Consider the following 12,430-nt stretch of genomic DNA (forward strand, 5'->3'; position numbering starts at 1 on the left):
ATTATGCAACACTTTGACTTGGCTGTGCGAGTTCAATTTTTAATTGTTCTCACAGGTGCAAGCTGCAAATTCTAGCTGGACACTTCTGTCAAAATATTTGTTGTATTCGGGGGTGGCTAAAACCCATAATTTGGTCAAACTGTAAGCTAAAGTGCATTAATATCCTGATTCGTGCATGAAGGTGTCTGCCCTAACCCAAAATACAAACATGGGGAAACCCTGTTTTGAAGGCAGCTACTGTTGTAATGGTTGGAGAGAGGAGGATCTCATCTTTATGTAGGTATTCCATTTATTTCTCATATTTCAACATTTACTTTTTTTTTTTTTTTTTTACTGAAGTACAGTGCCTTCAAAGTATTCCCACCTTTTTGACTTTCCACATTTTGTTACTGTCTGAATATAAAATGGAGATTCTTTTTTTTTTGTCACTGGCCTACACACAATGTCAGTGGAATTATGTTTTGATTTTTTTTTTACAAAATGTTATGGCAAGCCTAAAGTTCAGGAGTAAAAATTGGCTTAAGTCACTGTGTGCAATAATTGTGTTTAACATTATTTTTGAATGACTACCTCATCTCTATACCCCACACCTACAGTGCATTTGCAAAGTATTCAGACCCCTTCCCTTTTCCACATTTTGTTACAGCCTTATTCTAAATGTATTACTAAAAAAAAATGAAAATGTGAGTAGAAGGGCCTTGGTCAGGGAAGTGACCAAGAAACAGTTGGTCACTCTGACAGAGCGCCAGTGTTCCTCTGTGGATATGGGAGAACCTTCCAGAAGGACAACCATCTCTGCAGCACTCTACCAATCGGGCCTTTTATGGTAGTGGCCAGATGGAAGCCACTCCTCAGGAAAAGGCACATGACATCCCGCTTGGAATTTGCCGCAAAACACCTAAAGGACTCTCAGACCGTGAGAAACAAGATTCTCTGGTCTGATGAAACCAAGATTGATCTATTTGGTCTGAATGCCAAGTGTCATGTCTGGAGGAAACCTGGCACCATCCCTATGGTGAAGCATGGTGCTGTGAGGATGTTTTTTGGGACAAGTCTCAATGTCCTTGAGTGGCCCAGCCAGAGCCTGAACTTGAACCTGATTTTGAACAGCTCTAGAGACACCTGAAAATAGCTGTGCAGCATCGCTCCCCATCCAGCCTGAGCTTGAGGATCTGCAGAGAAGAATTGGAGAAATGCTCCAAATAGGGTAGATGCTGATCTTCTCTCCCTGGTACTGCAGTTTCCCAATCTCTCCCGCCAGGTGAAGAATAATTTATTTAGCCTCGAAGCCATGCACCAGTTTCCATTTTATCGTACACCAGTCTCCATTTTATCATAGGTCTGATGTGATGAGCAATGTTGACCACCACTCTAGTTTCTTACCTCCCAAAGAGGAACAAGAATGTGGTCCTCCTGAGCACACTGCACTAAACGGCTGAGATCAGTGATCATAAGGACAGGAAGCCAGCCATCATCCTGGACTACAACCACAACAAAGGAGGTGTGGACAACCTGGACAAGGTGATTGGAACTTACAGTTGCAGGAGGATGACTGCCCGCTGGCCATCTTCCATAACGTCATTGATGTGTCCTCCATACAATGCCTTTGTGATATGAACAAGATCAACCCTGCCTGGATGCCTGATAAGTGGGAACGAGGAGTGTGTTCCTGGAGCAGCTGGGAAAGGCACATGTAACCCCACACATTCAAAGAAGGGAGTGCCTCCCCCGTACAGCAGCCTCTGCAGCGCTTGTGAAAGCTGTTCAGGGTTGAATCTTGTCCTGATCCACCGGAGGCTACAGCTGGGGCAGGCAAGAGGAGGAGATGCCAATTCTGTCCCCCTGAAGAAGGACTGTAAAATGCTATGTGCTGCACATGTGAGAAATACATCTGCAAAGTCCATGCACAGTTTTAAAAAAAAAGGCATGCCGCAAGGGGTCTTTTTGTAGTCTCCAAATCCAGAACAAATTCAAGAAAACGTACAGTATTATATAACGCCCTTATTGCATGGAACTTCCATCTCATATTGCTCAAATAAACAGCCAATCTGGTTTAAAAAAACAGATTAAGAAACTCCTCGCGGCACAACGCCTCCTTTATTTGACCTAGATAGTTTGTGTAGGCTACGTGAGCCTTTAAAAAAAATGTATGTAGTTATGTTCTTGCCTAATGATCTGTATTATGTTTTGTGGGGACCCCAGGAAGAGTAGCTGCTGCATTTGCAAATACCAAATACCATGCACAGACACTTGGATACTGTCCTACATGTGCTAATTAGTTGCTTGATTTGTTCTTCACATCTTATTTTATTCTTATTGTTGTTTATACACCTTGTGGGTGGGGGCAATGGTTAAAGAAATGGGAGAAGACTAGTATTTTGTAGTTGAGTTCCCCATTATACAGTATTCAAGAATATATCACTATTTTGCCAGAGAAGTTGAAGACTTATTGTTTCCCTTCAATAAAATGCATTCAAAACTACTTTCTGCACATTTCTGCTACTTTCTTAGGCTAGATGAGTACTATCTCTTGCAAAAAAATGTTTACACCTATGCAGTACCTTTAGCAATAACAATAAACCTCTACTTTAGTAAAGAAAACAATTATGACAGGTGTTGTAATAAAAACGAGTGGTGTCCATTTGATTTTTAAATGCAGTCTTTCTACATTGTGAAGAGGGAAACCCCAGATATTCACAAAGTTTGATGAATGACAGGTTGTTTCTAAATGCAAAATAGATTTGGGGTTTAAAATTCAATTAAGCTGCTTTTTTGTTTTAGGGGTTTAGTGAAGGCGGGTCATTTTTTACCCTTAGGACAAGGGGAGTATACAGAACGTTAAGACTAAACAAGGGTTAATCACCAAATACTGAAGGTTTTCTGATTTCTTACCGAAAGGTGTGACGACCTGTCCAGTGACATGTGTCTGCGGGGCCTGGCAGTACAGAGTCTTCATGGGGACCGGGAACAGTGTGACCGCGAGGAGGCGCTCAAGGACTTCAAAGAAAGTAGGTTGATAAGTAATCCCTAACCACTGATCTGAGGTCAGTGGTCTGCTGTAGTTCGGTTGATGGAGCATGGCTCTTGCAAAGCCAGGATAGTGAGTTCTATAACCGGGACCACCAATATGTAAAAAATGTGTACACGCATGACTGTAAGTCACTGGCTAGAACCGTCTGCTAAATGGTATATACAGTTGAAGTCGGAAGTTTCCATGCACCTTAGCCAAATACATTTAAAGTCAGTTTTTCACAATTCCTGACATTTAATCCTAGTAATAATTCCCTGTCTTAGGTCAGTTAGGATCACCACTTTTTATTTTAGGAATGTGAAATGTCAGAATAATATTAGAATTATTTATTTCCACTTTTAATGCTTTCATCACTTTCCCAGTGGGTCAGAAGTTTACATGCACTCAGTTAATATTTGGTAGCGTTGCCTTTAAATAATTTAACTTGGGTCAAACGTTTTGGGTAGCCTTCCACAACAAGTTGCTTGAATTTTGGCCCATTCCTCCTGACAGAGCTGGTGTAACTGAGTCAGGTTTGTAGGTCTCCTTGCTCACGCACGCTTAAGTTCTGCCCATACATTTTCTATGGGATTGAGGTTAGTGCTTTGTGATGGCCACTCCAATACCTTGACTTTGTTGTACTTGAGCCATTTTTCTTGCTTCAATATATCAACACCATTTTCCTTCTCATGATGCCGTCTATTTTGTGAAGTGCATCAGTCCCTCCTGCAGCAAAGCACCCCCACAACATGATGCTGCCACCCCCGTGCTTCACGGTTGGGATGGTGTTCTTCAGCTTGCAAGCCTCCCCCTTTTCCTCCAAACATAACAATGGTCAATATGGCCAAACAGTTATATTTTTGTTTCATCAGACCAGAGGACATTTATCCAAAAAGTACAATCTTTGTCCCCATATGCAGATGCAAACTGTAGTCAGGCTTTTTTTAGGGCGGTTTTGGATCAGTGACTTCTTCCTTGCTGAGCGGCCTTTCAGTTTGTCGATATAGGACTCTATTTACTGTGGATATCAATACTTTACCTGTTTCCTCCAGCATCTTCAAGGTCCTTTGCTGTTGTTCTGGGATTGATTTGTACTTTTCGCATCAAAGTACGTTCATCTCTAGGAGACAGAACACGTCTCCTTCCTGAGTGGTATGACAGCTGCGTGGTCCCATGGTGTTTATACTTGCCTACTATTGTTTATGCAGATGAACGTGGTACCTTCAGGCGTTTGGAAATTGCTCCCAAGGATGAACAATTAATTTTTTCTGAGGTCATGGCTGATTTCTTTTGATTTTCCCATGATGTCAAGCGAAGAGGCACTGGAGTTTCAAGGTAGACCTTGAAATACATCCACAGGTACACCTCCAAATACATCCACAGGTACACCTCCAATTGACTCAAATGATGTCAATTAGCCTATCAGAAGCTTCTAAAGCCATGATATCATTTTCTGGAATTTTCCAAGCTGTTTAACGGCACAATCAACTTGTATGTGAACTTCTGACCCACTGGAATAATCTCTGTGAACAATTGTTGGAAAAATTACTTGTTGTGCACAAAGTAGATGTCCTAACCGACTTGCCAAAACTAACAAGTAATTTGTGGAGTGTTTGAAAAACGAGTGTTAATGACTCCAGCTGACGTGTATGTAAACTTCTGACTTCAACTGTATATTTAAAGCTGGGGTGGCCAACCCTCCTGGAGAGCTACTGGGGTTGCAGGCTTTCGCTTCAACCCCGTTGTAACGCACCTGATATCACTAATTAAGGTTCTGGTGAGCAGCTAATTAGTAGAATCGGGTGTGCTTAGATTAGGGTTGGCTCCTGTAGGAGATTAGCTCTCCAGGAGGCGGGTTAAGTAATGTGTCCTCCTGGAGAAGTCAGGCATGTAGAGTGCAACATATTAACCAGTCTTCTCAAATCAAATTGTATTTGTCACATACACATGGTTAGCAGATGTTAAATCAATTTTTCCATTATTAAAGTGGCTAGAGTTGAGTCAGTATGTTGGCAGCAGTCACTCAATGTTAGTGATGGCTGTTTAACAGTCTGATGGCCTTGAGATAGAAGCTGTTTTTCAATCTCTCTGTCCCTGCTTTGATGCACCTGTACTGACCTTGCCTTCTGGATGATAGCAGGGTGAACAGGCAGTGGCTCGGGTGGTTGTTGTCCTTGATCTTTATGGCCTTCCTGTGAAATTGGGTGGTGTAGGTGTCCTGGAGGGCAGGTAGTTTGCCCCCGGTGATGTGTTGTACAGACCGCACTACCCTCTGGAGAGCCTTGCGGTTGTGGGCGGAGCAGTTGCCGTACCAGGCGGTGATACAGCCCAACAGGATGCTCTTGATTGTGCATCTGTATAAGTTTGAGTGTTTTTGGTGACAAGCCGAATTTCTTCAGCCTCCTGAGGTTGAAGAGGCGCTATTGTGCCTTCACCACACTGTCTGTGTGGGTGGACCATTTCAGTTTGTCCGTGATGTGTACGCCGAGGAACTTAACTTTCCACCCTCTCCACTACTGTCCCGTCGATGTGGATAGGGGGTGTGCTCCCTCTGCTGTTTCCTGAAGTCCACGATTATCTCCTTTGACATTGAGTGTGAGGTTATTTTCCTGACACCACACTCCGAGGGCCCTCACCTCCTCCCAGTAGGCCGTCTCGTTGTTGTTGTTGGTAATAAAGCCTACCACTGTAGTGTCTGTCGTCTGCAAACTTAATGATTGAGTTGGAGGCGTGCATGGCCACGCAGTCATGGGTGAACCGGGAGTACAGGAGAGGGCTGAGAACGCACCCTTGTGGGGCCCCAGTGTTGCGGATCAGCGGGGTGGAGATGTTGTTACCTACCCTCCCCACCTGGTGAAGTCCAGGACCCAGTTGCACAGGGCGGGGTTGAGACCCAGGGTCTTGAGCTTAATGACGAGTTTGGAGGGTACTATGGTCTTAAATGCTGAGCTGTAGTCGATGAACAGCATTCTTACATAGGTATTCCTCTTGTCCAGATGTGTTAGGACAGTGTGCAGTGCGATTGCGTCATCTGTGGACCTATAGGGGCGGTAAGCAAATAGGGGTGGGTCTAGGATGTCAGGTAGGGTGGAGGTGATATGGTCCTTGACTAGTCTCTCAAAGCACTTCATGATGACGGAAGTGAGTGCTACTGGGCGGTAGTCATTTAGTTCAGTTAACTTGGCTTTCTTGGGAACAGGAACAATGGTGGCCCTCTTGAAGCATGTGGGAACAGCAGACTGGGATAAGGATGATTGAATATGTCCGTAAACACCAGACAGCTGGTCTGCGCATGCTTTGAGGACGCCGTCTGGGCCTGCAGCCTTGCGAGGGTTGACACGTTTAAATGTTTTACTCACGTTGGCTGCCCTGAAGGAGAGCCCACAGGTTTTGGTAGCGGGCCGTGTCAGTGGAACTGTATTGTCCTCAAAGCGAGCAAAGAAGTTTAGTTTGTCTGGGAGCAAGACATCGCACTCTCTACGAGTGTGGTTGATTTTGTGTGTGTACTTTGTAAACAGTTGTAGACTAACAGTGATATGCTTGTTTATGGGCCCTTCCAAACAATATGCACAAAAGGCTTATTTCTTTCAAATTGTGTGCACAAATTTGATTACATCCCTGTTGGTGAGCATTTCTCCTTTTCCAAGGTAATCCATCCACCTGACAGGTGGGGCATATCATTACGCAGGTGCACCTTGTGCTGGGGACAATTAAAGGTCACTCTAAAATGTGCAGATTAGTCACACACCACAATGCCATAAGTGTCTCAAGTTGAGGGAGTGTGCATTTGGCATGCTGACTGCAGGAATGTCCACCACAGCTGTTGCCAGAGAATTGACTGTCCATTTCTCTACCCTAAGCCGCCTCCAACGTAGTTTTAGAGTTTGGCAGTACGTCTAACCAGCCTCACAACCGAAGATCACGTGTAGCCACGCCATCCCAGGCCCTCCAGCTTGTTCACCTGCAGGATCATCTGAGACCAGCCTCCTGGACAGCTGATGAAACTGAGGAGTATTTATGTCTGTAATAAAGCCCTTTTGTGGGGAAAAGCCTATTCTAATTGGATGGGCCTGGCTTCCAACTGGGCGGGCCTAATGAATTTATTTCAATTGACTGATTTCCTTATATGAACTGTAACTCAGTCAAATCAATGAAATTGTTGCGTTCTATATATTTATTTCAGTATAGAAAGATAACACAAGGAATAAATACATGGGGTACCAACTCCATGTGCAGGGGTATGAGGTAATTGAGGTAGATACTTTTGGCTATGTAGTGCATGGACACCAGGTTTTTCTAAAATCATGGACATTGATTAATGTGGATTTGGTCGCCCCCCCCTCCCTTTTGCTGCTGTAACAGCCTCAACACTCCTGGGAAGGTTTTTCCACTAGATGTTAGAACATTGCTGTGGGGACTTGCTTCCATTCAGCCACAAGCATTAGTGAGGTCGGGCACTGATGTTGGGTGATTTAGGTCTGGTTCACAGGCGGTGTTCCAATTCATCCCAAAGGGGTTCAATGGGGTTAAGGTCAGGGCTCTGTGTAGGCCAGTCAGGTTCTTCCACACTGATCTCGATAAACCATTTCTGTATAGACCTCGCTTTGTGTCCGGAGACATTAACATGCTGAAACAGCAAAGGGCCACCCCCAAACTGTTGCCACAAATTTGGAAGCACAAAATCATCTAGAATGTAATTGTATGCTGTAGCGTTAAGATTTCCCTTCACTGGAACTAAGGGACCTGCCCGAACCATGAAAAACCGCCCCAGACCATTATTTGTCCTCCACTAGCGTTTTCCTGGTATCCACCAACACAGATTAGTCTGTCGGATGCCAGATAGTGAAGCGTGATTAATCTCCCCAGAGAACACGTTTCCACTGCTCCAGAGTCCAATGGTGACGTGTTTTCCACCACTCCAGCCGATGCTTGGCATTGCATGTGGTGATCTTAGGCTTGTGTGGCTGCTTGGCCATGGAAATCTATTTCATGAAGCTCCCAACAACAGTTATTGTGCTGACGTTGCTTTCCAAAAGCAGCTTGGAACTCTGTAGTGAGTGTTGCAACCGATGACAGTTTTTAAGCGCTACATGCCTCAGCACTCTTTTGTTCTATGAGGTTGTGTGGCCTACCACTTCGCAGCTGAGCCGTTGTTGCTCCTAGACGTTTCCACTTCACAATAACAGCACTTACAGTTGACCGGCGCAGGGCAGAAATTTGACATTTTACTTTTTGGAAAGGTGGCGTCCTATGACGGTGCCCCATTGAAAGTCAGAGGTCTACAGTACGGGCCATTCTGTGGCCAATGTTTGTCTATGGAGATTGCCATTGGTGTGTGCTCAATTTTGTACACCTGTCAGCAACCTGTGTGGCTGAAATGGCCAAATCCACTAATTTGAAGGTGTGTCCACATACCTTTGGCCATGTAATGTATGTGTGTGTGTTGCCATAGGTGTTGTCCGTATCCTAGTGGCCACTGACCTGGCCTCCCGAGGGCTGGACGTCACAGACGTCACACACGTCTTCAACTTTGACTTCCCACGCAACATTGAAGAGTATGTCCATCGCGTGGGCCGCACGGGCCGGGCAGGGTGAGTGTGTGTGTGGGTCTCCTTTCTCTACCTGAGCTGCTTCCAAGAGATATCAGCATGTTTCTTCACTAATTGTCAAATATTTTTTTCTGATGTGTCATTGTTGACAGTTTTACAATTTTTCCTTGTCACATAACTGGTAGACGCTCTGGGGCCTCTATCACCTTGGTAACGAGAGGAGACTGGAGGAAGGCTGCTGACCTGATCCCCATCCTGGAGAGGGCTGGACAGGTACTCTGCTCGCTCTCACACACAGAGTAACACACAGACAGTATTCACATTGTCTAACAAATTAGACCTATTTGGATTGAACCTGAATCCCTGTGTAGGAGGTACCTGATGAGCTGGTGCTCATGGCGGAGAGATACGAGAAGCACAAGCGAGAGAAGATGATGTACGGCCCCAGAGGAGGAGGAGGGGGAGGAGGAGTAAGAGACAGAGGAGAGTCTAACTGGAGGTTCTAACCCATTACAGGTACACAGGTTAAGCATATGTGTGAAGAGAAGGGCTGATGTGTTAACAATAGTCTAGTCCTTTGGGTTCACAGATGAGACATCTTTGCAATTTATTCCCTTTTATTGAAAAGTAGGATATTTGGCACATACACGTTGCAATTTATTGATACTCAGCTGAAAACACCACTGCCCTCAGGCCTTAAATTCCAATGCATTAACAAAGAAACCGCTTTTGGTGGAAAAAGCTGAACAGAAATACAAATGCTGTGGGAAAACAGAACATGCAGTGCGTTCACATCGCACACACATTCCCTCTGTTAGACCGTTTGAGTCCTATAATATGACAGTGTGGTCACACCAAATATAGCTGGTGTTGACGTACTTAGTAGGAAGATTTCCTGGGTTTTATTTTTTTTAAACAGTTAAAAAATCCTCACTGACAGCTCATATCCATATCCTTTTGCCAATTGTCAAATCTGTGTTTCTTACTTTTTCAGGAGAGGAAGAAGCAACTTGCAACTTCAGTTCTGGAATCTCCAGCGTTCATCCTTTTTTGTGTTACACATTTTTGTTTTATTGAATAATTCATAGTGTTACAGACAGTTTAAATTACCTTTTTATAATTTGAAAGCCAACTGCTCTTCTCCATGTATCATCTCTGGGAAGACTCAAAACTGTTCTGATCTGAATTAAATGGTAACTTCTGACTCCTTTCTCCTCTGCTCTTCAATTCCTCCTGCCTATGCCATTGCTTTTAACATAGATAACAGCATGGGACCACAGCTATACTCCACTTATGTCTATTGGGGCTCTGGGTGAGTCACTAAGGGGGCAGTGATTGAGGTAGTCCCGACTCACTAGCTGAAGATGGGGAAACCTTTGTTGCGCTGCTCCTCAATACACTGGGCCAGGATCAGGCAGCTCCTGCGGTTGTGGCCAGAGCCCAGCAGGTTGTGTGTGGGGATGAAGAAGTTGGGGAGCTTGCCATCTTTCAGGTGGCCCTCAAAGTCTCTCAACAGCTGCTGGAAGCAGGGTCCCAGCTGCGTCGCCTCCCAGTCACTGTCCTTGGTCCTGGAGCAGCATGCGTGCAGAAGGGTGGTCTTTGCATGGTAGGAACAGAACTTGGACAGACTAGGGTCCTCTGCCTTCAAAAGGCTTAACAGGTGCTTCAGAAGCTTCAGACAGTCCTTCCTGAAGGAAGAAAATGGGTAGCCTCATGCACACATGATCATACACAATTTATCAAAGTAAATGAGTTTGGTTAATAAAATAAGAAATATACAATTTAAAAGTCTACTTCATGGAAAGTACACTTGTTAATGATTCCCTGTACTGTAGCAGACAATTTGTCAAGGTTTTGCCAGGGCATTATGACTACAGTAGGCTTACCTGCAGCAGCGAATTCCGCTTGCCTCGCAACAGGTCTTCTGGGAGCCATGATTTGTTATGATACTCTTCTCCACATGCGAGAATGAGATGCGCCAAGAGTCTATGCATAACACGACAAGAAAAAACATTTAGGAAACTTGGCAAAAGGCCATACATGCCACTTCTCCTTTCTACCGAACTCTCATTAATGAATACATCACAAAATAAAGTGATAGCATGTTATGTGTAAATCTTGTTGGCCTAATGGTTACCTTTGGCGCAGACCCCTTCCAGTTCCACCGTGCCCTTTCCCTCATACTTCGGAACGAGGTAGTATGAATGTGTCTTTAGATCTTTCTTCACTTTGGTCCCAAGCCAGGTGTCTATTTTGAAGCCTCCCTGGGTGAAAGTGGGCCAACTCGAATTGACCTGTAGTCCCAGAACAATGTCCAGTGAGATGGGAACAGTTCCCGTCCCGTTTATCATTAAGGTCACCGCCGGGCAACCCTTTTTCTTCTTCCCCACCAACACGTCTTGAAAGAAGTGAAATGCAAATAAATGTTTTTCGATACCCCATTTTTCTACTTATACAACATACAACATACAAAGCAATCAATCGTTTATGCATTTGAGAAGCGCGCGTTCTACACACCTTTCTGTTTCTTCACAGACGTTATAACTTCGTTTCTGAACTCCTTAAGCATTTCACTCGCAGATACCGTGTTGTCCCTATTTTTGAAGCGATCCAGAGAGTGTTTTCCCCGTTTAAATGCCACGCTATAAAAAGCTCCATCGTCTCCAAATGGCCGAATGTCCACCCGCTTCACCGGAAAATTAAACATCACGTCGAATTCGTCGGGATCAGAAATCTATATGGATCAAAACATAAGATATCTGTAAGGCATGCAAGCGTATTGGGTCACGTTGATGGTGAACAATTTAATTTAATGACCCACCTTTAGATTTTCGTAGTAACTTCCAGTGCGCAGAACATTTACATCTTTGAAGCATTCTGTACACTTTTTCATGTGGTCACTTATACACTTTACCACGTCATTGACAATTCTTGATGATTCCGATTTATGTGTCATCTTAATCTTTAATTTATCAAGTGTTGTGAACAGGATCTTATCCTGATATGAGTCAACAATCCTTGAACCGGTCTCTGGTGGCACAGCTGGCTTTCCCTCAGTGGTGCACTTAGGCTGCTTATGCTCCTTAGGTTTATTTTCCTCAGGAATCTGTTGCATTTCCTTAGTGTCCATCATTGCATGGCAACCTCCAATGGAACCATTCTTGTCTCTCTTGGCACACCCTGGTTCTGGCCCCGGCTGGACTCTTTGCGCGGGCCCGGCTGGACTTTTTTTTGTCTTCCCTCTCCCGCTCATTGTAGTATTCGTGATGCGACACCCACTAGTGTCTACTATGCCAGAGAAATGATCGTCTTCGCTGTTTTGGTTTGATGAAATGTGATTGTGAACACTCCCCTTGCTATATACAGTATCGGCTCATCGCCCTCGCGTCGCAAGCTAGTGAGCCAAAATAAACAAAAGCACTAACGCCTACCCCACGCCTGTCACATAATGATTGAGCTTCTACCTACCACTAGGGATGGGCACAAATGACAAAATAAACAACATATTTGCATTTTGAAATGTATTTTAAAATACATAAATACATTTGCAAGTAGCTGACCCAAACAGCAACATTTTTACTTGCTACGACTTGTTTATCTACCTTAGCGCTGATCATTGGGTTTACTTGATAGCTACCTACACAAATAGCTAGCTAGAACAAAGTGTTAATAAGAAATTCATTTAAAAAGGTTAAAAGCAATACAAATAAGTTCTCCAGTAGAACTGTTAAATAAATGTATATGTGAAAGTGAACATACCAAAATGAACTGCAAAACAAACTGGGGATTATTAATTGCCTTGTTTTGGGGTGGAGCTCATTAGAATAATACTCAGCATGCATTTAGTTCATATACTTGAAAGGGAGCCATA

At 44.1% G+C, this 12,430-nt stretch overlaps 2 protein-coding genes across 2 annotated transcripts in view; one reads left to right on the forward strand and one right to left on the reverse strand.

Annotated features, from left to right (window-relative positions):
* The window catches only part of ddx43 (DEAD-box helicase 43), a 31,870-nt gene extending 22,107 nt beyond the window's left edge, over window positions 1–9,763 (forward strand). Inside the window, exons 13-17 of the mRNA XM_021610639.3 lie at window positions 2,899–3,008; window positions 8,463–8,601; window positions 8,745–8,832; window positions 8,931–9,075; window positions 9,554–9,763. Coding sequence (XP_021466314.1) covers window positions 2,899–3,008; window positions 8,463–8,601; window positions 8,745–8,832; window positions 8,931–9,065 — 472 coding nt within the window. The 3' untranslated portion in view covers window positions 9,066–9,075; window positions 9,554–9,763. The remainder of the gene's footprint in view (window positions 1–2,898; window positions 3,009–8,462; window positions 8,602–8,744; window positions 8,833–8,930; window positions 9,076–9,553) is intronic.
* On the reverse strand, window positions 9,156–11,943 carry cgasa (cyclic GMP-AMP synthase a). Its single transcript, XM_021610650.3, has 5 exons — window positions 11,381–11,943; window positions 11,077–11,293; window positions 10,697–10,957; window positions 10,446–10,545; window positions 9,156–10,247 (listed from the first exon to the last, which is right to left on the reverse strand). The coding sequence occupies exons 1-5, from the start codon at window positions 11,810–11,812 to the stop codon at window positions 9,914–9,916; spliced, it is 1,344 nt and encodes a 447-aa protein (XP_021466325.3). The 5' UTR covers window positions 11,813–11,943; the 3' UTR covers window positions 9,156–9,913.
* Window positions 11,944–12,430: the final 487 nt, after the last annotated feature.

Source organism: Oncorhynchus mykiss, chromosome 1, assembly GCF_057628025.1.
Source record: "Oncorhynchus mykiss isolate SJ-2025 chromosome 1, ASM5762802v1, whole genome shotgun sequence".
NCBI classification, from domain to species: domain Eukaryota; kingdom Metazoa; phylum Chordata; class Actinopteri; order Salmoniformes; family Salmonidae; genus Oncorhynchus; species Oncorhynchus mykiss.

What these genes read in the sequence shown, in the direction of transcription:
- cgasa (XM_021610650.3), bottom strand. Translation starts at nt 11,812, where the DNA reads ATGAGCGGGAGAGGGAAGACAAAAAAAAGTCCAGCCGGGCCCGCGCAA. An exon ending in GTTACTACGAAAATCTAAAG is followed by an intron (nt 11,294 to 11,380) that starts GTGGGTCATTAA and finishes TGATCCATATAG; the next exon opens with ATTTCTGATCCCGACGAATT. An exon ending in AGCGGAATTCGCTGCTGCAG is followed by an intron (nt 10,248 to 10,445) that starts GTAAGCCTACTG and finishes TTCTTCCTTCAG; the next exon opens with GAAGGACTGTCTGAAGCTTC.